The sequence below is a fragment of the Lolium rigidum genome, chromosome 6 (assembly GCF_022539505.1).
Source record: "Lolium rigidum isolate FL_2022 chromosome 6, APGP_CSIRO_Lrig_0.1, whole genome shotgun sequence".
Classification (NCBI taxonomy): Eukaryota; Viridiplantae; Streptophyta; class Magnoliopsida; order Poales; family Poaceae; genus Lolium; species Lolium rigidum.
Window position 1 is genome coordinate 26,142,054 of NC_061513.1, and position 16,967 is coordinate 26,159,020.

The 16,967-nt window shown below is 41.3% G+C and overlaps 2 protein-coding genes across 4 annotated transcripts; both read left to right on the forward strand.

Moving 5' to 3' along the window:
* The first annotated feature begins 2,226 nt into the window (after positions 1–2,226).
* On the forward strand, positions 2,227–7,140 carry LOC124667419 (transcription initiation factor TFIID subunit 6-like). Of its 3 annotated transcripts, none has more exons than XM_047204704.1 (12): positions 2,227–2,354; positions 3,152–3,238; positions 3,483–3,584; positions 3,680–3,788; positions 4,505–4,611; positions 4,700–4,837; positions 4,911–5,006; positions 5,128–5,252; positions 5,343–5,475; positions 5,560–5,685; positions 6,244–6,355; positions 6,531–7,140. In XM_047204704.1, the coding sequence occupies exons 1-12, from the start codon at positions 2,229–2,231 to the stop codon at positions 6,908–6,910; spliced, it is 1,641 nt and encodes a 546-aa protein (XP_047060660.1). In that variant the 5' UTR covers positions 2,227–2,228; the 3' UTR covers positions 6,911–7,140. The 3 variants fall into 3 exon arrangements, with proteins under 3 accessions (XP_047060660.1, XP_047060661.1, XP_047060662.1); XM_047204705.1 differs by having other exon boundaries at positions 4,514–4,611; XM_047204706.1 differs by lacking the exon at positions 2,227–2,354 and having other exon boundaries at positions 3,176–3,289; positions 3,473–3,584.
* Positions 7,141–15,849: 8,709 nt separating this feature from the next.
* On the forward strand, positions 15,850–16,740 carry LOC124667852 (germin-like protein 1-3). Its single transcript, XM_047205089.1, has 2 exons — positions 15,850–16,067; positions 16,156–16,740. The coding sequence occupies exons 1-2, from the start codon at positions 15,932–15,934 to the stop codon at positions 16,698–16,700; spliced, it is 681 nt and encodes a 226-aa protein (XP_047061045.1). The 5' UTR covers positions 15,850–15,931; the 3' UTR covers positions 16,701–16,740.
* The last annotated feature ends 227 nt before the right edge of the window (positions 16,741–16,967 follow it).

Sequence of the window (16,967 nt, forward strand, 5' to 3'; positions counted from 1 at the left end):
TATATGAATCTTATTCTCCGGACCATTTCGGAACTCCTCGTGATGTTCGGGATCTCATCCGGGACTCCGAACAAATATTCGAACTCCATTCCATATTCAAGTTCTACCATTTCAACATCCAACTTTAAGTGTGTCACCCTACGGTTCGTGAACTATGCGGACATGGTTGAGTACTCAGTCCGACCAATAACCAATAGCGGGATCTGGAGATCCATAATGGCTCCCACATATTCAACGATGACTTTAGTGATCGAATGAACCATTCACATACGATACCAATTCCCTTTGTCACACGATATTTTACTTGTCCGAGGTTTGATCTTCGGTATCACTCTATACCTTGTTCAAACTCGTCTCCTGACAAGTACTCTTTACTCGTACCATGGTATGTGGTCTCTTATGAACTTATTCATATGCTTGCAAGACATTAGACGACATTCCACCGAGAGGGCCCGGAGTATATCTATCCGTCATCGGGATGGACAAATCCCACTCGTTGATCCATATGCCTCAACTCATACTTTCCGGATACTTAATCCCACCTTTATAACCACCCATTTACGCAAGTGGCGTTTGATGTAATCAAAGTACCTTTCCGGTATAAGTGATTTACATGATCTCATGGTCATAAGGACTAGGTAACTATGTATCGAAAGCTTATAGCAAATAACTCAATGACGTGATCTTATGCTATGCTTAATTGGGTGTGTCCATTACATCATTCATACAATGATATAACCTTGTTATTAATAACATCCAATGTTCATGATTATGAAACTAATCATCCATTAATCAACAAGCTAGTTTAAGAGGCATACTAGGGACTTCTTTGTTGTCTACATATCACACATGTACTAATGTTTCGGTTAATACAATTATAGCATGATATATAAACATTTATCATAAACACAAAGATATAAATAATAACCACTTTATTATTGCCTCTAGGGCATATCTCCTTCAGTGGTCCATGCTCAACACCTTTGACGCGCTATCCTACGGTAGGATTAAGCCATGCTTCAATGAGGCCGTCTAACCTACTTAGAAAATATCGCTATATAAATTCTAACATAGTGTAAGGTCAACATACAGGGAGAATGATGTTTTGGCACATGGGAGCATATGCTCCCTTTATTTAAAAACGCATGTTAGACACATTTTGAAATATCAAAAAAATTGAAACAAAAATTCCGTACGTACATCTTCATGTGGTAGACGCTCACAAAGTCGTTTCATGAAAAATTGACTTGTAGTGTGACGTGTGTAAAAAAGACAAAATTCAGTGCTAAAACAAAGATTTGTCACAAGATAAAATTTCTCTTTTTCACATAGACTACAAAAAATATCATTTTTTCGTGAAACTTGGCGCACACGTGTATATTATGGAGTTGTACATGTAAATTTTTTTGTCAAATTTTTTTAACACTTGGAAATATGTTTTTATGGTAGAGGGATCATACGCACCCGGGAGCCGAATTGAGTTTCACCAACATACACATCTCTACTAACTACCGGTCCATTCCAAATTATAAGGTGCTCTAGCTTTTCCTAAATCATATGTATCTCGACACATTTTAGTTCAATCATTTTAGTTTGTATGTAGTCCACAGTAAAATATCCAAAACATGTTATCTTAGATAGTATACCATGACCTTCGCTACCAATGCACACACCCCTACTAACTAGTAAGTCCATTCTAAATTATAAGATGTTTTAGGTTTCCCAAATCATATGTATGTAGATGTATGTAGGTGAATTTCAGTGTGTCGATTCCCTCGGTTTAATTCGGAATAGAGGGAGTACTAAACACCATTCTAAAAAACAATGTTACTTGACATACCCCCTAATCATTGTTGTCCGATTTCGACAACAAACCTGTCATGATTTTTTCACGTATTTTTGTTGTGAATTTTGTGCTACTCAGCATCAGCTCTATGTCAGTTCCACGTAAAAGTGTCCAGTCAGCAGCTCCATGTCAGCACCGTCCCCACGTCACCATGCCCTGTCAGCGGTCTGGGCTTAACCCGCTCCGCGTCCCCCCACCCGACCTGCTCGTGACCTAGCCAGTCGCCGCCGCCGACGAGCCCGCCGACCTAGCCAGTTTCCGGTCACCATCCCCCACCTCTTACTCCCTCCGGCGAGTCCCCACTCCGGCTGGGGCCGCGGGATCCGGGCGGGTCTAGAGTTTGCGGGAACCGGCGGAGCGAGGAGGAGGGAGGGAGGGAGGGATGAGCATCGTTCCCAAGGAGACGATCGAGGTGATCGCCCAGAGCGTCGGCATCCCCACCCTCCCCGCCGATGTCTCCGCCGCCCTCGCCCCCGACGTCGAGTACCGCCTCCGGGAGATCATGCAGGTCCGCCGCACTGCCCCTTGCCCCTGTGCTTATTCTTGAATCACCTCTACGCTCCTTACATTGCTCCCACCTAGTATTTCCCACGGTCATATGGAATCTTGAATTTGAATGTGATGTACAATGACGGGGATCAGCGTATAGCAGCCTGTGATAGATCTAAAATTCCGATGTGGAGTAGTAGAAGTGAACAGAAACTGGCAGTCAATAATTCGATCAAATCACCCCTACAACAGTCCTTATATCGTCTTTCACCTATCACTGCCCATGGCCATATGGAATTTGAATTGCGAAATTATATAATTTTCAATTAAGGAGATTGCATTTGTGGAGATAAGAAATAGGTGGATGACGAAGAGGGTGAATTGGGTAACCGGAGGTTAGAATGGTTGTAGGTAAGCAAGCTGCACTGTTCCACCAAATCCAGTGGTCTTTAATGAAAGCCAATAAGAAATGAATTGTGAGGATATATTTGATGATGTGGCTGAGTGAGGATGCTGGAGAAAATTGCAGTAGTGGTGAACTAGCTGTTTAGTTATATTGGATTCTATAGTTCACCTCCCATCCACAAGTCCTAATTTCATCACTGGATAACTTTTCATGAAATCCCAAAAATATATGATATTCCTGCGCTATCTTTAATCGTATCTCACATGTTTAAGATCTATCATGGTTTCTTGGTACTCCCTCCGTTCCATAATATAAGGCTTTTTAGCAAACTATTTTAATTTGCTAAAACCGCCTATATTATGGAATAGAGTGATATTATATTAATTTCAGTGCTCTATGCATTGTTCCAGGAGGCCATTAAGTCTATGCGGCATGCAAAGAGGACAGTTCTGACCGCCGACGATGTTGACAGTGCTCTCACCCTCAGGAATGTTGAGGTGCCTTCCCTTCCAAGAATGAAAACTTAGGATGAATGCACAGCTTTTTAGGTAACTAGAATATAGGATGCATTTGTATGCCTGGCATATGTGACTTTGATAGTTAAATCATCTTGGTACATTTTCCTTTGATTTTGTTCTGGCATCTTGTTCAATAATTTTTTTGGATGAGTAATTTTTTTTTTGAAGCTTTCAAACAGTTTAACTGACTTAGTGTGTTTTATTGCCTTGGAGTTTCACTCAGCCTGTGTACGGATTTGCTTCTGGTGACCCGTTGCGGTTTAAGAGAGCTGTGGGCCATAAGGATCTTTTCTATATTGATGACAGGGAGGTAGACTTCAAAGAGGTAAGGACACTATAGATGAATGAATCAAATAAATTTAGACTCTCTTTATTTTGATAATAAATTGGAAATGTGCCTGATTTATTACTGTCCTGCAGATTATCGAAGCTCCTCTACCGAAAGCTCCTCTCGACACAGCAGTTGTAGCTCACTGGCTAGCTATCGAGGGCGTTCAGCCTGCAATTCCAGAGAATCCTCCTATCGATGGTTAGCTCCTATATTATTCATAATGTCTAGTTCTCACTTCTTTAACATCTCCACAATTTCTGTTCATATCTTTATCTGCTACGGAAATATGTTCGTTGTTTTCAATTTTTGGAGAGAAGATGAGAGCCAGATCAGCCATCGGCCGAAAAGTCTATTTTACACACCTCTTAAAGCAATCCTTTTTTTGACATGACATGCCATCTCATTGATCCTAGCTGCAGTCGTCACTAAATCAACAAATAATTTACCCAGAATCATAAAAACTACAAGGGCCTTCACGCCAGCCTGTATTTCTCTTCTCCCAACTTGTCTCCCTCTCTATTCCTCTTCCACTTGTGCGAACTGAGACTATGGCAAGCATCGTTCTGGAGATTGGAGTGGTACCGGAGCATGGCATCTGGAAGTTGCGCCAGAGCTCGGCACTCGGAAGCGGCACCAGCACGGAGGCGAGTGGCTGGTGCTGCGGTGTCGAGATTCCTGCCAAGCAGGTTAAAGAACACTTTGCTGCTTGTGGTGTCGGGTGCAGATTAGCTCAAGATGTAGGCACAATGTTGGTGCAAAACCTGAATGGATTTTTCTACGGGGTAATTTGTTGGGCTTTTTGCCTATGCCATGTATGAGCAGTCCTTTAGATCCATCATTTCAGTTATCCTAAATTATTTTAACCTGTATGTGTTCTAGAATTTTCGTTTTGTTTGACAAGTATCTTGCCTCAGCAATTTCAGCACCAACAGAAAATAAAAGGACTGAGCATGTGAAGGATGATGGACTACCAGTTGACATCAAGCTTCCTGTTAAACATATATTATCTAGAGAACTCCAGGTATTATGACTATGACATGTATATACCTTTACCTTAATTTATATCTTTATGTGAAATTTACATTCCTCTTTCCCTTTTGATTTTGCAGATGTATTTTGATAAAATAGCGGAGCTTACTATGAGTCGATCAAACACCCCTATTTTCAGAGAAGCACTAGTGAGCTTGTCAAAAGACTCAGGCCTTCACCCACTGGTTCCTTACTTTTCGTATTTCATTGCAGACGAGGTTGTGATCTTACCTTCGTAGCAGTGTGGCTGAACTGGCATTATCTTAAACTGCACGTCTACATAAATTTCAGGTTACGAGGAGTTTGGCTGACCTTCCTGTTCTCTTTGCTCTCATGCGTGTTGTCCAAAGCCTTCTCCGCAATCCACATATTCATATTGAACCATATGTAAGTGGTTGACCATCAAGTTTATATATATACTTCTGCCTGTCACTTGTTTTGCCAAAGCATTGCATAATTCTGTTTTCATCATGTTACTTCTAAAGGCAATCCTTCTATTCACTGCCAGTTGCATCAGTTGATGCCATCAATGATCACATGCATCGTTGCAAAAAGGCTGGGGCATAGGCTTTCTGATAACCATTGGGAGCTTAGAGACTTCTCTGCCAACTTGGTTGCTTCAGTATGTCGGAAGTGAGTGTATACTGATTTTTTCAAGGTTGAAGTATAACAATAAACAAGTGTTATACCAGATTCAAATTAAAATGTAACGATTTTGTGTAGATATGGCCATGTGTATCACAATCTCCAAATCCGGTTGACAAAGACATTGATCCATGCATTTCTTGATCCTCATAAAGCATTGACACAACATTATGGTGCTGTTCAAGGGATATCTGCATTGGGGGCCAGTGCTGTAAGTCCTGTTCAGTCTCCAGTTAGGTTTAAATGTTAGAGGAATGTATTGAAATATTTTCTGACAATTTCTGTTGATTATCAGATTAGGCTTCTGCTTTTGCCCAACCTCGAGACATACATGCAACTTTTGGATCCAGAATTGCAGCTTGAGAAACAGAAAAATGAAATGAAAAGAAAGGAAGCATGGCGTGTTTATGGTGCCCTGCTGGTTAGTTTCGTAGTTCTGAATCAATATAGAGTATATTTCAAAAACATGGTTTGATTTAATTTCTTCCCCTGATCCACACTTAGACAAAAACATGGGCAAATGGGACCCACATGTCAACTGGTGTAGCCTGTGCCCAAAACCTTGCCACATTTGTCTCTCATGCTAGCGACATTCTCTCCTGCACATATGGACGTGTCACGTGTGGCCATATGGTACTGAAGGTGGTGGTGCTAAGCGGCGAAGTTGAGAAGGCATTGGCCCACCAGCCAATTGACATGTGGGCCCGCTTGTCAGAGCTCATTAGGAGTAGAGATTGAATGGAGAAAGGGTTTTATGTTACATTTAGCCTCAATACATGGCAGCTAGTAAAGAAAAAAACTTCCTTTGCCTGTGCCCCAACACCTGGTTTTCATTTACTTATCAATGTATATATACTATTACCTCCTAATATTTAGCTTTCTAAAAAGGCTAATTTCGGAACGGAGATAATACCTTATTATAATAGTGCACCTGCCAATGGCTATCTTGTTGCTTACTGCTATATCATTTTTTTTTCAGTGTGCTGCAGGTAAATGCTTGTATGAGCGGCTCAAGTTATTTCCTGGTTTGCTCTCTGCCTCAACTCAGCCAGCTTTGAGGAGTAATAAAAGAGTTGCAACTAACAACCCAAGTAAGTGCTCGTTTATTTATATTTACCTTTTATGTATCATCTTGGATCCAATAACAGTTGTCCTCATGTGGTAGGCTGCAATTCCTGTGATGTCTGTACTTATCATCTTGGGTGCGTAATACACGAAATGTTCAAACCATTGAGATGCGAAAATAATGGCTTGTGCAAATTTCAGATAAACGGAAGTCTATTACAGATCTCTCTGCATCCCAGCCACCTCTAAAGAAGATGGCATCGGATGCATTGATGAGCTCCATGGGTTCAGCAGCTCCAGTAACCATGCCAGGAACCATGGACGGGTTCTCTGCCCAGCTACCCAACCCCATCATGATGCAAGCATCATCCTCTGGACAGATGGCAGATGGCATAGCAGCAGCAGGCCCGATCCAGAGAGACCAGGAAGGCAACCACCACGCGCAGAGAGTCTCCACGGTGCTGAGGCAGGCCTGGAAGGAGGATCAGGATGCCGGGTATCTCCTGGCATCGTTGCACGACGTGTTCGGCGAAGCCATCTTCTCATTTATCCAGCCGCCCGAGATATCCTTCTTCCTGTAGAAAGTAAATTTGTAATCGACGTGACCTTCATTATTGTACCGTTAGTAAGCTCTTCTCATTTATCCAACCGCCGAAGATGTCCTTCCTGTAGAAAGGAAATTTCATACATAGGCTAAGGGTGAATTAATCGATGTAACCTTGGCTGTTGTCGGACCACTAGTGATATCTTACTGGGATTTCGTGAAATCTCATGATGTTGAGTCATTTTACTGTTGCTTCTAGTCAGTTCATCTAACGTCTTACAAAGGCCGTGAGGCCCGGTCCATCCCATATCAAATGCTGTACAAAGAAATTCACATTATCCATCCTTGCTGTTTGCGTTTTGCAATGTAGTAGTACAAAGGCAAAGAATTAGTTGCCCTTTCAGTCTCAAAAAGTGAGGAGTTTTTCAAAAAGTGAGGAGTTTTTCCTGTTTCGAAGGGAATCACGTCTATATCACGCTACTTAGCACTATAAATAATATGAGACGCATGTTTTTCCACCTCATCGTCGTGTGCATTTCAGTCTCAAGCTACTTCCACACCCATGCACAAAGCTAACCAACTAGTAGCACGTACTACGTGTACTTGACCATGGCGCCCAAGCATCTCTCTGCTGCCCTCCTTGCCGTCTTCGTCCTCCTACTGGCCCTCGTCCTGCCATTGCTTGCTGGCGACCCTGACATGCTGCAGAACTTCTGGTCGCCTACTACAAGTTCCTCGAAGGCTTTGACATATGTTAATATTCGTTTGTACCTTGTTGGTTTTATTCCTTGGTGGGATACTGATTTGCACATGTGTCCATTTCGATTGATAAATGAATAGATATACCCTATTTGCTTGATTATTCGAGATATATAAATTTCACGAGCCAGAAATATAGTCGTTGTCTAATGTCTATCGCTCTTCAACAGATTAGACCGGTATATCTTCCGGATTGGTGTTCACTTACGATACATTTTTAGTAAATTAGTATTCATTCTGAATGTATCCGACTAATATGTTGAATGTACTTATTCTGAATGTATCGAACTAATATCGGGAATGTACTTATTCTAAAAAAATGTTGTAAATTATATTAAATCTGCTTCAGATATACATAATGATGCTGACAAAGAGATATTAATATCGTGAAGATACCAATTACACCCGGCCTTTGCAACAACGAAATGTCCTAAAGACATTACGGATGCATACGATCCTATTACAAAATAAAAATTCCTTCTACGGTGATCAAAACCTTGTAGTTGCATCTCACACCACAGCCAAGATAGCACCCGGAGTTCGTGATCTCTAGATAATGCCTTCAACAAGGCTATTGTCAGCCACAACCAATTAAAGCCCCCGGAGTAAGTTTGCCTTCTCAACATAATGCTTTCAATAAGGTCATTGCTAGGCACAACCGATTAGTGCTATGTAGATATATATTAAAAAAATTATCATGCAAAACTATATGCATCCACAACAATTCAATCACTTGGTGCATCTTAAAAATGTACACTTTTTTTATTAGCAGCTTATCTCTTTTTATTTGTGATATATATGGTTATATTTGGTTATGAGAAAATTACAAGGATATGTCTGGCAACACAATATGCCTTTTTAAATACAGTATAATTTATGAGGAATAACATAATTCATTTGGGGGCTATCCGGCAGGCTTGCGCCTCTTAAAGGTTGAAATGCATTATGGTTAATCCTAATTGACGTGATACAAACCCCTTTCAAGTGGGCTGCTATGAGCTTGAAAGGAACTGTTGTGTAGTCGGATTTTATAAAGCTCGGTCCACATTCTTTTATATTATTTTCTAAGAGGGCATCCATGGTTCTCGCCTCCTGCGTCTGCGATGCAGACAATTATATTTATCACATTGACATACATATGGTAAGTCTCAAGCAAGTTCAGCAACTAGCTAGACTAGCCTTAGTAATTTTTTTTGAAACAATCAGCGGGCTAAGGGATCCTCTCCTATAGGGTAAGGGCTAATCTCCTATATATATATTCTGTCTTCTGTGCCATAATGTAGTAGTTTTGGCATTATGGAACAGAGGAAATACTTCAAATACATATGACGTCGGCTCGTTTCATGTGAGCTGGATCACTAAATTGGCCATCCCTAAGGGTTAGGTCATCAATGGTATTGGTTAGAAACGTACAATAATGACCACTTGTTAATTTGGGTTCAAAACACCATCACAATTCATGAGTCCCATAGTTTCCGGAGTATACGTAGCATGATAGTTGGCCAGACATCTTAGGTAGAGCCGTCGGGAGGTTCGTAAAAAAAATGGGAGTGAATGCACTAAGAGCATCTCCAGCCGTTAGAGGCCCCCGGGGCCACAATCCGGATGGAAATTGGTCCGGATTGGATCTATTTTTGGCATGGGAAGCAACGATTTTCCAGCCGTTGCGGGGAATTTGCGTGGGCCAGAGCACGGAATCTTCACCGACACGCGGGCCAGAGCGCGGAATTTGCTCCATCCGGAGTCCCCGGCAGCACCCCGGGAACCGAGGATGGCCTGGGGAGTCCGGACGGATTTAGACCTAAATCCGGACGAAAACGAGAAGCTGGGAGCGTGACTGGGCCATTTTCGTCCGTCCGGATGAAAAAAAGAGGCCCTGGGGGCCTTCCCGGGAACATGGCCGGAGATGCTCTAAGATCTAGAATGATACCACTCGTCTTCCACCAAGGAAGAGCTTCCATGCAGGAGAATGAAAGAGATGAGGACCGTAGGATCATCAATGGAGGAGGCATTGACATGAGCTATATATGTTCTCCATTAGGAGAAGTCTACCCCTCTCCAACTTATTAGTTAGGCATGCAACAACCACCCCTCCATTGTGTAAGACAAGTATTCATATCCATCATCTCTAAGATGTCAAGATCCAATCAATCGCCATAGAAGGAGAAGACACTACGATCTCCACCTATGATGGCCGTATGGCCGACACCGTCTCCATCGCTGGTGCTAACCACTGTCATCGGCTACACAACAATGGATCCCACCTTGTGTTGTAATGGTATCTTACTCTGTAATGTTAACCAATATGTTTGAGTAATTTATGTTTTCCAGACCTATGATAGCTTTCTTTTAGTTATCTTGTGTTATGTTTGCATTAGATCAATTTCTGGTTCCAGCAATTGCTGAAGACATTACTTGGGTAAAACACATGTAGGATTTGTACCGGGGACATGTGATGGGAATAAGGATGAACATGTGTTTGAGGAGGATCACAAGGCTGCCGCCATTGTCCCGTGTGTTGTTGAGGAGTCATTCCCACCCACCCTCATGAACGAAGTCCCTGCAGAAAGATGCTCATGGATGAGATTGGATCCGAAGAGAAAATTGAGGCACCCCTCTTCAGGAAAGCCAGTGTTCAGGTGGATGCGGATTTTAGCTCTGACAACGCTCATCATGGTGGAAGAAGTCATCAAGAGCATACACATCATTGAATGAGACACCGTAGGTCTTCCTCGTCTGGACTCTGTCAAATTGGTTGCCTCAGAGTAGGCTTTAAAGAGAATGGTGTGAAGCAACTCTTGCTTGTTGGCGAGGAGCTCCACATCCTTGACATTGAGGGGAAATATTTAGGTAGAGAATTCGAGGAAGGGAGGGGGGGGGGATTTATGGGAAAAGGAAAGGATAAAAGCACGAGCGACTTTGATGAAGATTGAGGGAAGTTGAATTTCCCCCCTCTTTTGGGTTCCACCTTATGGCTAGATAGATCCATCAGCATTGCATAGCAAAAATATAGGCTTATACACGTGGCTCTCAGCTTAAGAACTTACAAAATAAACTTGGAGATGTCTCATGCGTTACTAAGGGTAATATCCAAGATCTTGGAAGAATGCTCTTTTATTAATGCATAATTTATAGTTGATACATCACAAAGTTATTACTTAAATAACTTACTAAGGAGCCTAGATCAAATTCGTCTTACTTATTTTATAGTTACTTTAGATATTTCTCACATAAAAGTCATGTAGCCCGCGCACCGGCGCAAGACATTATGCTAGTAAAAATAAATGTTTGTCATATATTTATACTAAACATTTTTACTTGTTTATAACTCATTCACTTATTACAAAATTTGAACTAGACTACATTTATAAAACTTAAAAATAACCATATAAAATAGTTTCACGATATACAATTATTTGTTATAAACTCTTAGTTTCTCATTGGAAATAAACTCGTAGTAATTTTGAACAATCATATGCGATGAACATTGCATTAATTGTTTCCTTTTCAGACCTTGTCCTTTAAAACCTTTCATTAAATTGTATCTCTCTAAATCCTAAAAAATAAATCATTTGTTTCTATGGATTAATTTTATCACCCATAGGTGTATTACAATGTATATGTATGTGTCCTCCCCCACTGTAGTTTTGTCAAATATTATGGAGAGAGTTCTAAAACACATTTTTTGATAAATAGCTCGGGAAGTTTTTTTCTTTCAATGTTGGGTCTGAAAATTCTAGAGCATGTGAGGTGTCTACAATAGGTTTGTTCGTTAATCATGCATTGGCATTTCTAGTTTCATGATTCTACCATGGTTAATTATGTCTTTTAATGTTTGCAAGGCAATGGTAGTACGGACTTTATTGAAATTACCTCGATCAACTTTATTGAAATTACCTCGACCGTAATGGACAAAACATAAACTTTTCCTTTATTCTTTATTTATTTTTCTTGTCTGATATGGTATCTATATAAAATAAAGAACTTATACCATGAATGTAGAAGTGTTTGCACACCGCTCGCCCTAACCCACAAGACTAACCAAAATTGTCATAATTTATGCATTCATGTGCTTGTTGGTCCTAGAAAATCTATCATATGAGAAACCATGGGGTATACAGGTTTTTTTTCTTACCTAGATCAGTTTTCACATATTTTGATTCCTTTAATTACCCACTAATTCATCCCTTTTAGATGAAGAGCCCTAGGTAAACACCACAATGTTCTCGCCTAGGGTAGGATTACGAGCTCCACTTCATTAATTCTGCATGTCCCAATGGATCGATTTCCTCAAACATATATGCGTTCCCCCATGTGTTCTCCAATGTTTGTCTCTTAGCGCGATATCATAGGCAAAGTGATGATGTGACACCCTAATTAATGATGAAAGAGATTGTTGTTGTATCTTAGCTAAGATACAACACTTGCATGGAGCCATAGGAAAAATATATTTTGAAGCTAATCACATGCATGCATGCATGCATGCATGAGCCTAAAGTCATTACATTTAGATATTACACTAAGAAACAATGCATTGTGGTAGTTGTTTCTTAACATGCATAGTTATCTATGATAACGTGCTAAGAACGACGTATTGTGAAAGCAGGGCCGGTCCTGGGATTTCGTGGGCCCGGGGCGAAAGTACAATTAAGGGCCCAATATGACTATTAAAATAATTATTAAATATTGTTAATATATAATAAATATTAAGAGTAAACATCTAAATTATATTCAAACACATATATAGTTCTTATAAATTTTATAGAAATTTTCTTATTCGATATGTATTTGTGCTAGTCAATTCATTTTTTCACTACTTGAGGCCACTTCGAGAGAAGTATTACCGTAACAAAGAAATCGTGAAGGCGCAATGTTCAGATCATTGAGATACCCAAAGTGATGAGTTGTTGTTCAACAACTTTATCTTTTAAGGATTCTGCAACTAATATTATATATGTTGATTCTGCACGAATCTTGTCGCCACACTGTCTAAGAATTTTGCGAAGTCTCCTCTCGGCAACTGAGCCTCTTACCTCTCGATGTGGTATTTGTGGCAACCATAGGGCCATCAATTAGTCGTCTCCCACTCTTGTTCAGGAAACAATCAGACACTATCGACTTCCAATAAACAGAAAATTAGGTTCATACCTATTTATTTGAGCTTTGCGAGGTAGTTCCTACGTTCCAAATTAAATGACTTCGATTTGTTAGGATTCGCCTATATTTATACACTAAAATGCATCTAAATACACATGAATAATCCGAATCACTTGATTTGGAATAGATGGAGTATTAGAAATCAACGCCTGATGAAAAAGAAAATGCACCATTTTTTTGAAGTAGGAAAATACGTTAATTTTTTTGCAATTTTCTTGAGAATTCCATGCTAGACTTTTTCGGATCAATCTGTTGAGGCATGGGCCACACACCATTTAGTCCCTTGTACGGTTGTACCTGGCTAAGGTAGGGCCCTAGCCTAAGGTGAATAAACAGAGTAGCTAAAGTAACATGGCCCATCTAACGAAAGTAAAAAAGGGCCCAAGAACCATAACGCTTCGTCTTGTTTCTCCATACGGACTCCGACCTGCTCTAATGGCGGCGTGGTCCGCTCCAGCATTTGGATACCTAGCTGGGAGTTGGGGCCCCTAGTTTCCGAGGGCCCAGGGCGCCCGCCCCTCCCGCCCCCCCCCCTCGGGCCGGCCCTATGTGAAAGGCCTCATTGCCCTCCTTATAATTTTTGCACTCTGTGTCATCCCTATCTAGGAACTAGATTGGCTGGTGTGCATGTATGATATTATTTACTACTCATAGTGCAAGTAACTCTAGGAGTAACTTCATGCCAACTCAGCAAATTTGTTTACGTGGTAGTAAGTTAATAAGGAGAGAGGAGGATGCAACAACATAGTTAGTTACTGAAACATCATACTTTCAAAGGTACAATGAGTGTACAAGCTAATTAATGAAGCCATCTACCATGTATAACAAACAACAAATATGATTTTTTAATAGAAATGAAATAATAATATTCACCCATAAATCAAAGATAATTAAGTGTGTTACACATGTATGCGATGTACTCCCTCCATATAGGTTTATTAGTCCTACGTGTGTACCTAGATCTCTAATTTGACCTATATAATATAAATTATATAAAATAAAAATATACCGCTAGAAAATAGAACATCTAAAGTTTCTAGTGCTATTTTTTTATGATATATACATTATATTAATTTGGTCAAATTGACAATTTGACTAAGCGTCAGACAAATAAACTGATATGGAGGGAATATTATTTACCACACTTTTGTGGTAGTTGCACATCTGTATTATTTCTTATCAGATAATATGTGTTATCTATGAAATCATAATTTATTTACACTGATCGTTTCGACATAATAAAAACATATCCTCATATTTGTGAGGGCCACTGTGCTGGTTAGATTAATTAACGAGCATTAATTATACTTAATTTTTTTAATTCACAGTAATGTCCTTGTTTTTGTTAACCCAAGATTTTTCAAGACACACGATTTATAGTTGCAGGTTGCTACGACATTGTCAGTACGGACCGTGATGTGGAGAATAAAACGTTCTCTAGTCAATCCTTCTACGCCTTGGCTACTAGTGTACTACGTACTAAGGGAAAACCCCTTGGATATCCATGTATGCACCCTCACGACTCGCGTTTATACTTTACGATAGATCAGTAAACAGTCCATCGATAACTAGCTAGGTACGGCGCGCCCCTCGATCGAGATCGCTCAAGTTTAGCTTAAGTTTACCTAGATGATTTATTAGGCTTAGGCTTAATTCCTACGCCGCCATTAGCTAGCTCACCGCTGTAGCAGTGACATAATCGCGAACAATTAAGGGACTCCGTACCTGATGCAAGTGGATATATGGCTAGCTAATTTAATCAGGACAGTGCTAGCTGTGGCTGCCTCTCGGCAAGACGTATCGTACGTTCTATCTTGACATTGCCGGACTACCATCTTTCCAAAATATGTTTAATTTTATCTAGATATAATTATATTTAGACATATTTCTACTGTGTAGATATATCCATATATAGAAATATTCTGCAGGTTATTTTAGAACAGATGGACTATAAGTTTAGAGGTTTCGCAAAAAAAAAAAAAAAGTTTAGAGCAACGCATGCATCGTCCAAAAAAATTGTACGTCCAAATAACTTCGTTGTCCTTCCCTTACTCATCGTCATCTGCATTCAGTCTACTGAAGTTTATACACTTCAAAGTTCATAGTAGCTAGGAGGTTTTGCGCATAGCTCATGAGTGCATATCATTATTTGAAGGGGATTTGCTAGTTTTAGCTAGCTGAGAATTAAGCTCGTGCTTAGTTAAGTCATACACCGCTTGATTGCATCGTTATTCGTGCATATGAGTTGCAAGTTAAGTTGTAACTGGGTTTTTTTTCAGTTGCTAGTGAGGGTGCAACTAAGAAAATTTATCCGGTTTGTTAAATTTGGTTTGTGATTCGTGCTAGTCATCAGTGCAACTGAGATTTAAGGACATCATCTAACTGATTGTTCTTAGTCGACTGAGAAATAGTCACACCCAATTTTTGTGAAAAAGAATACCTTTTACATCACATGTAAAAGGACAAACTTCCATGTTACAATATTACTATTTAAGGGACTTTCTTTTGTCTTTTTCCTGAAAATTTGTGTAGGAAGTAGGAACGCAGAAGGTCCGGATGTATACGCCAAATTTTCTTTCGAAACCATTTGAAATTTTAAAATTTGTTTTTTTATTCATCCTTTTCTATAATAGGTTCATATGCATATAGGAGCCAAAATAGAGGTTTTGTTTGTTTGTACGTGTATGCATTCATACGTCGCGCTGGCCCTCCAGGAGGCCACCGCCCATCGCGCGCACCTTCGCGCTACTGGCTAAAAGAAACTTAAACCCATCTCAACTACAGTACGGTGTAGTAGTAATGATTAATTGACAACTTGACAATCGCCAGCCTATATACCCTAATCGAAGCTACATGTTCAGACATTAGAGCATGCACGCATCGTCCTAAAAATGGTACGTCTAATTAACTTTGTCACATGTCCAAGTTTTTTTTTTTTTGAGGGTAATTGTCACATGTCCAAGTTGATCAACCCATCGATGGCGGCTCAGTTACGCTACAGGGCATTATAAGTACATGGGCTACATGCTTGTTCTCCTCATCTCATCGGCATTTAGTCTCCTGACTTGTCTTGAGCTACTTCCACTCCCACACAGCTAACCAACCATCACGTTCTAGTTACCCTAAAGAGACTAACTTGACCATGGCGCCAAAGCATCTCTCCGCCGTTCTCCTTGCCGCCGGCGCCATCATCCTAGCCCTCGCCGTGCCATTGCTCGCCGGCGACCCCGACATGCTCCAGGACTTCTGCGTCGCCGACTACGGTTCCCTCAAAGGCCGTAAGTGTGATCTTCCACGTATAATCGCATGCCAATGCTTACATGTATATAGATCATGAATGAACACAGTATTAATGTACCCCTGCAGCACTGCGGGTTAACGGGTTCCCCTGCAAGAGGCCGGAGAACGTGACGGCCGACGACTTCTTCTCCAACGTGCTGTCCCTCCCGGGCAACACCGGCAACCCGGTCGGTTCTGCCGTGACGGCGGCGAACGTGGAGAAGGTCCCCGGGCTCAACACCCTGGGCATGTCCATGTCCCGTGTCGACTACGCGCCGTGGGGCGTGAACCCGCCGCACACCCACCCGCGCGCCACCGAGATCATCTTCGTGCTCGAGGGCTCCCTCGACGTCGCCTTCGTCACCACCGGCGGCAACCTCTACGCCCGCACCGTCTGCAAGGGCGAGCTCTTCGTCTTCCCACGCGGCCTCGTCCACTTCCAGCGGAACAACGGTGGGGCGCCAGCCGTCGCCATATCGGCGTTCAACAGCCAGCTTCCGGGCACACAGTCTCTTGCGGTGGCAATGTTTGGCTCGTCGCCGCCGATGCCCACTGACGTGCTGGCGAGGGCGCTCCAGATCGACGGCGGCGTCGTGGAGACCATCAAGTCCAAGTTCACGCTCAAGTACTAGGCGTGCATGATGCATGCAGTTGGATGGATCGGCCCTGTCTATGTTCCTTCGTGCCGCGCTAATAATGACGAGGACGCTGTATCGTAAAAGTCCGTCTTAGTTCATATGTGAGACTGCACTTTCGCTTTGACGTTGTACATCTTTGTATGTGTCGTTGCTTTCTTTCTTTTGTGTCGTGAAGGGCGCCTCGTCAGTTTCAATGTTAATCGCTGGTTTTCGTTCGGGAAACGTCTGGTGATTTCTATGCTTCCATCAATACTAGTGAAT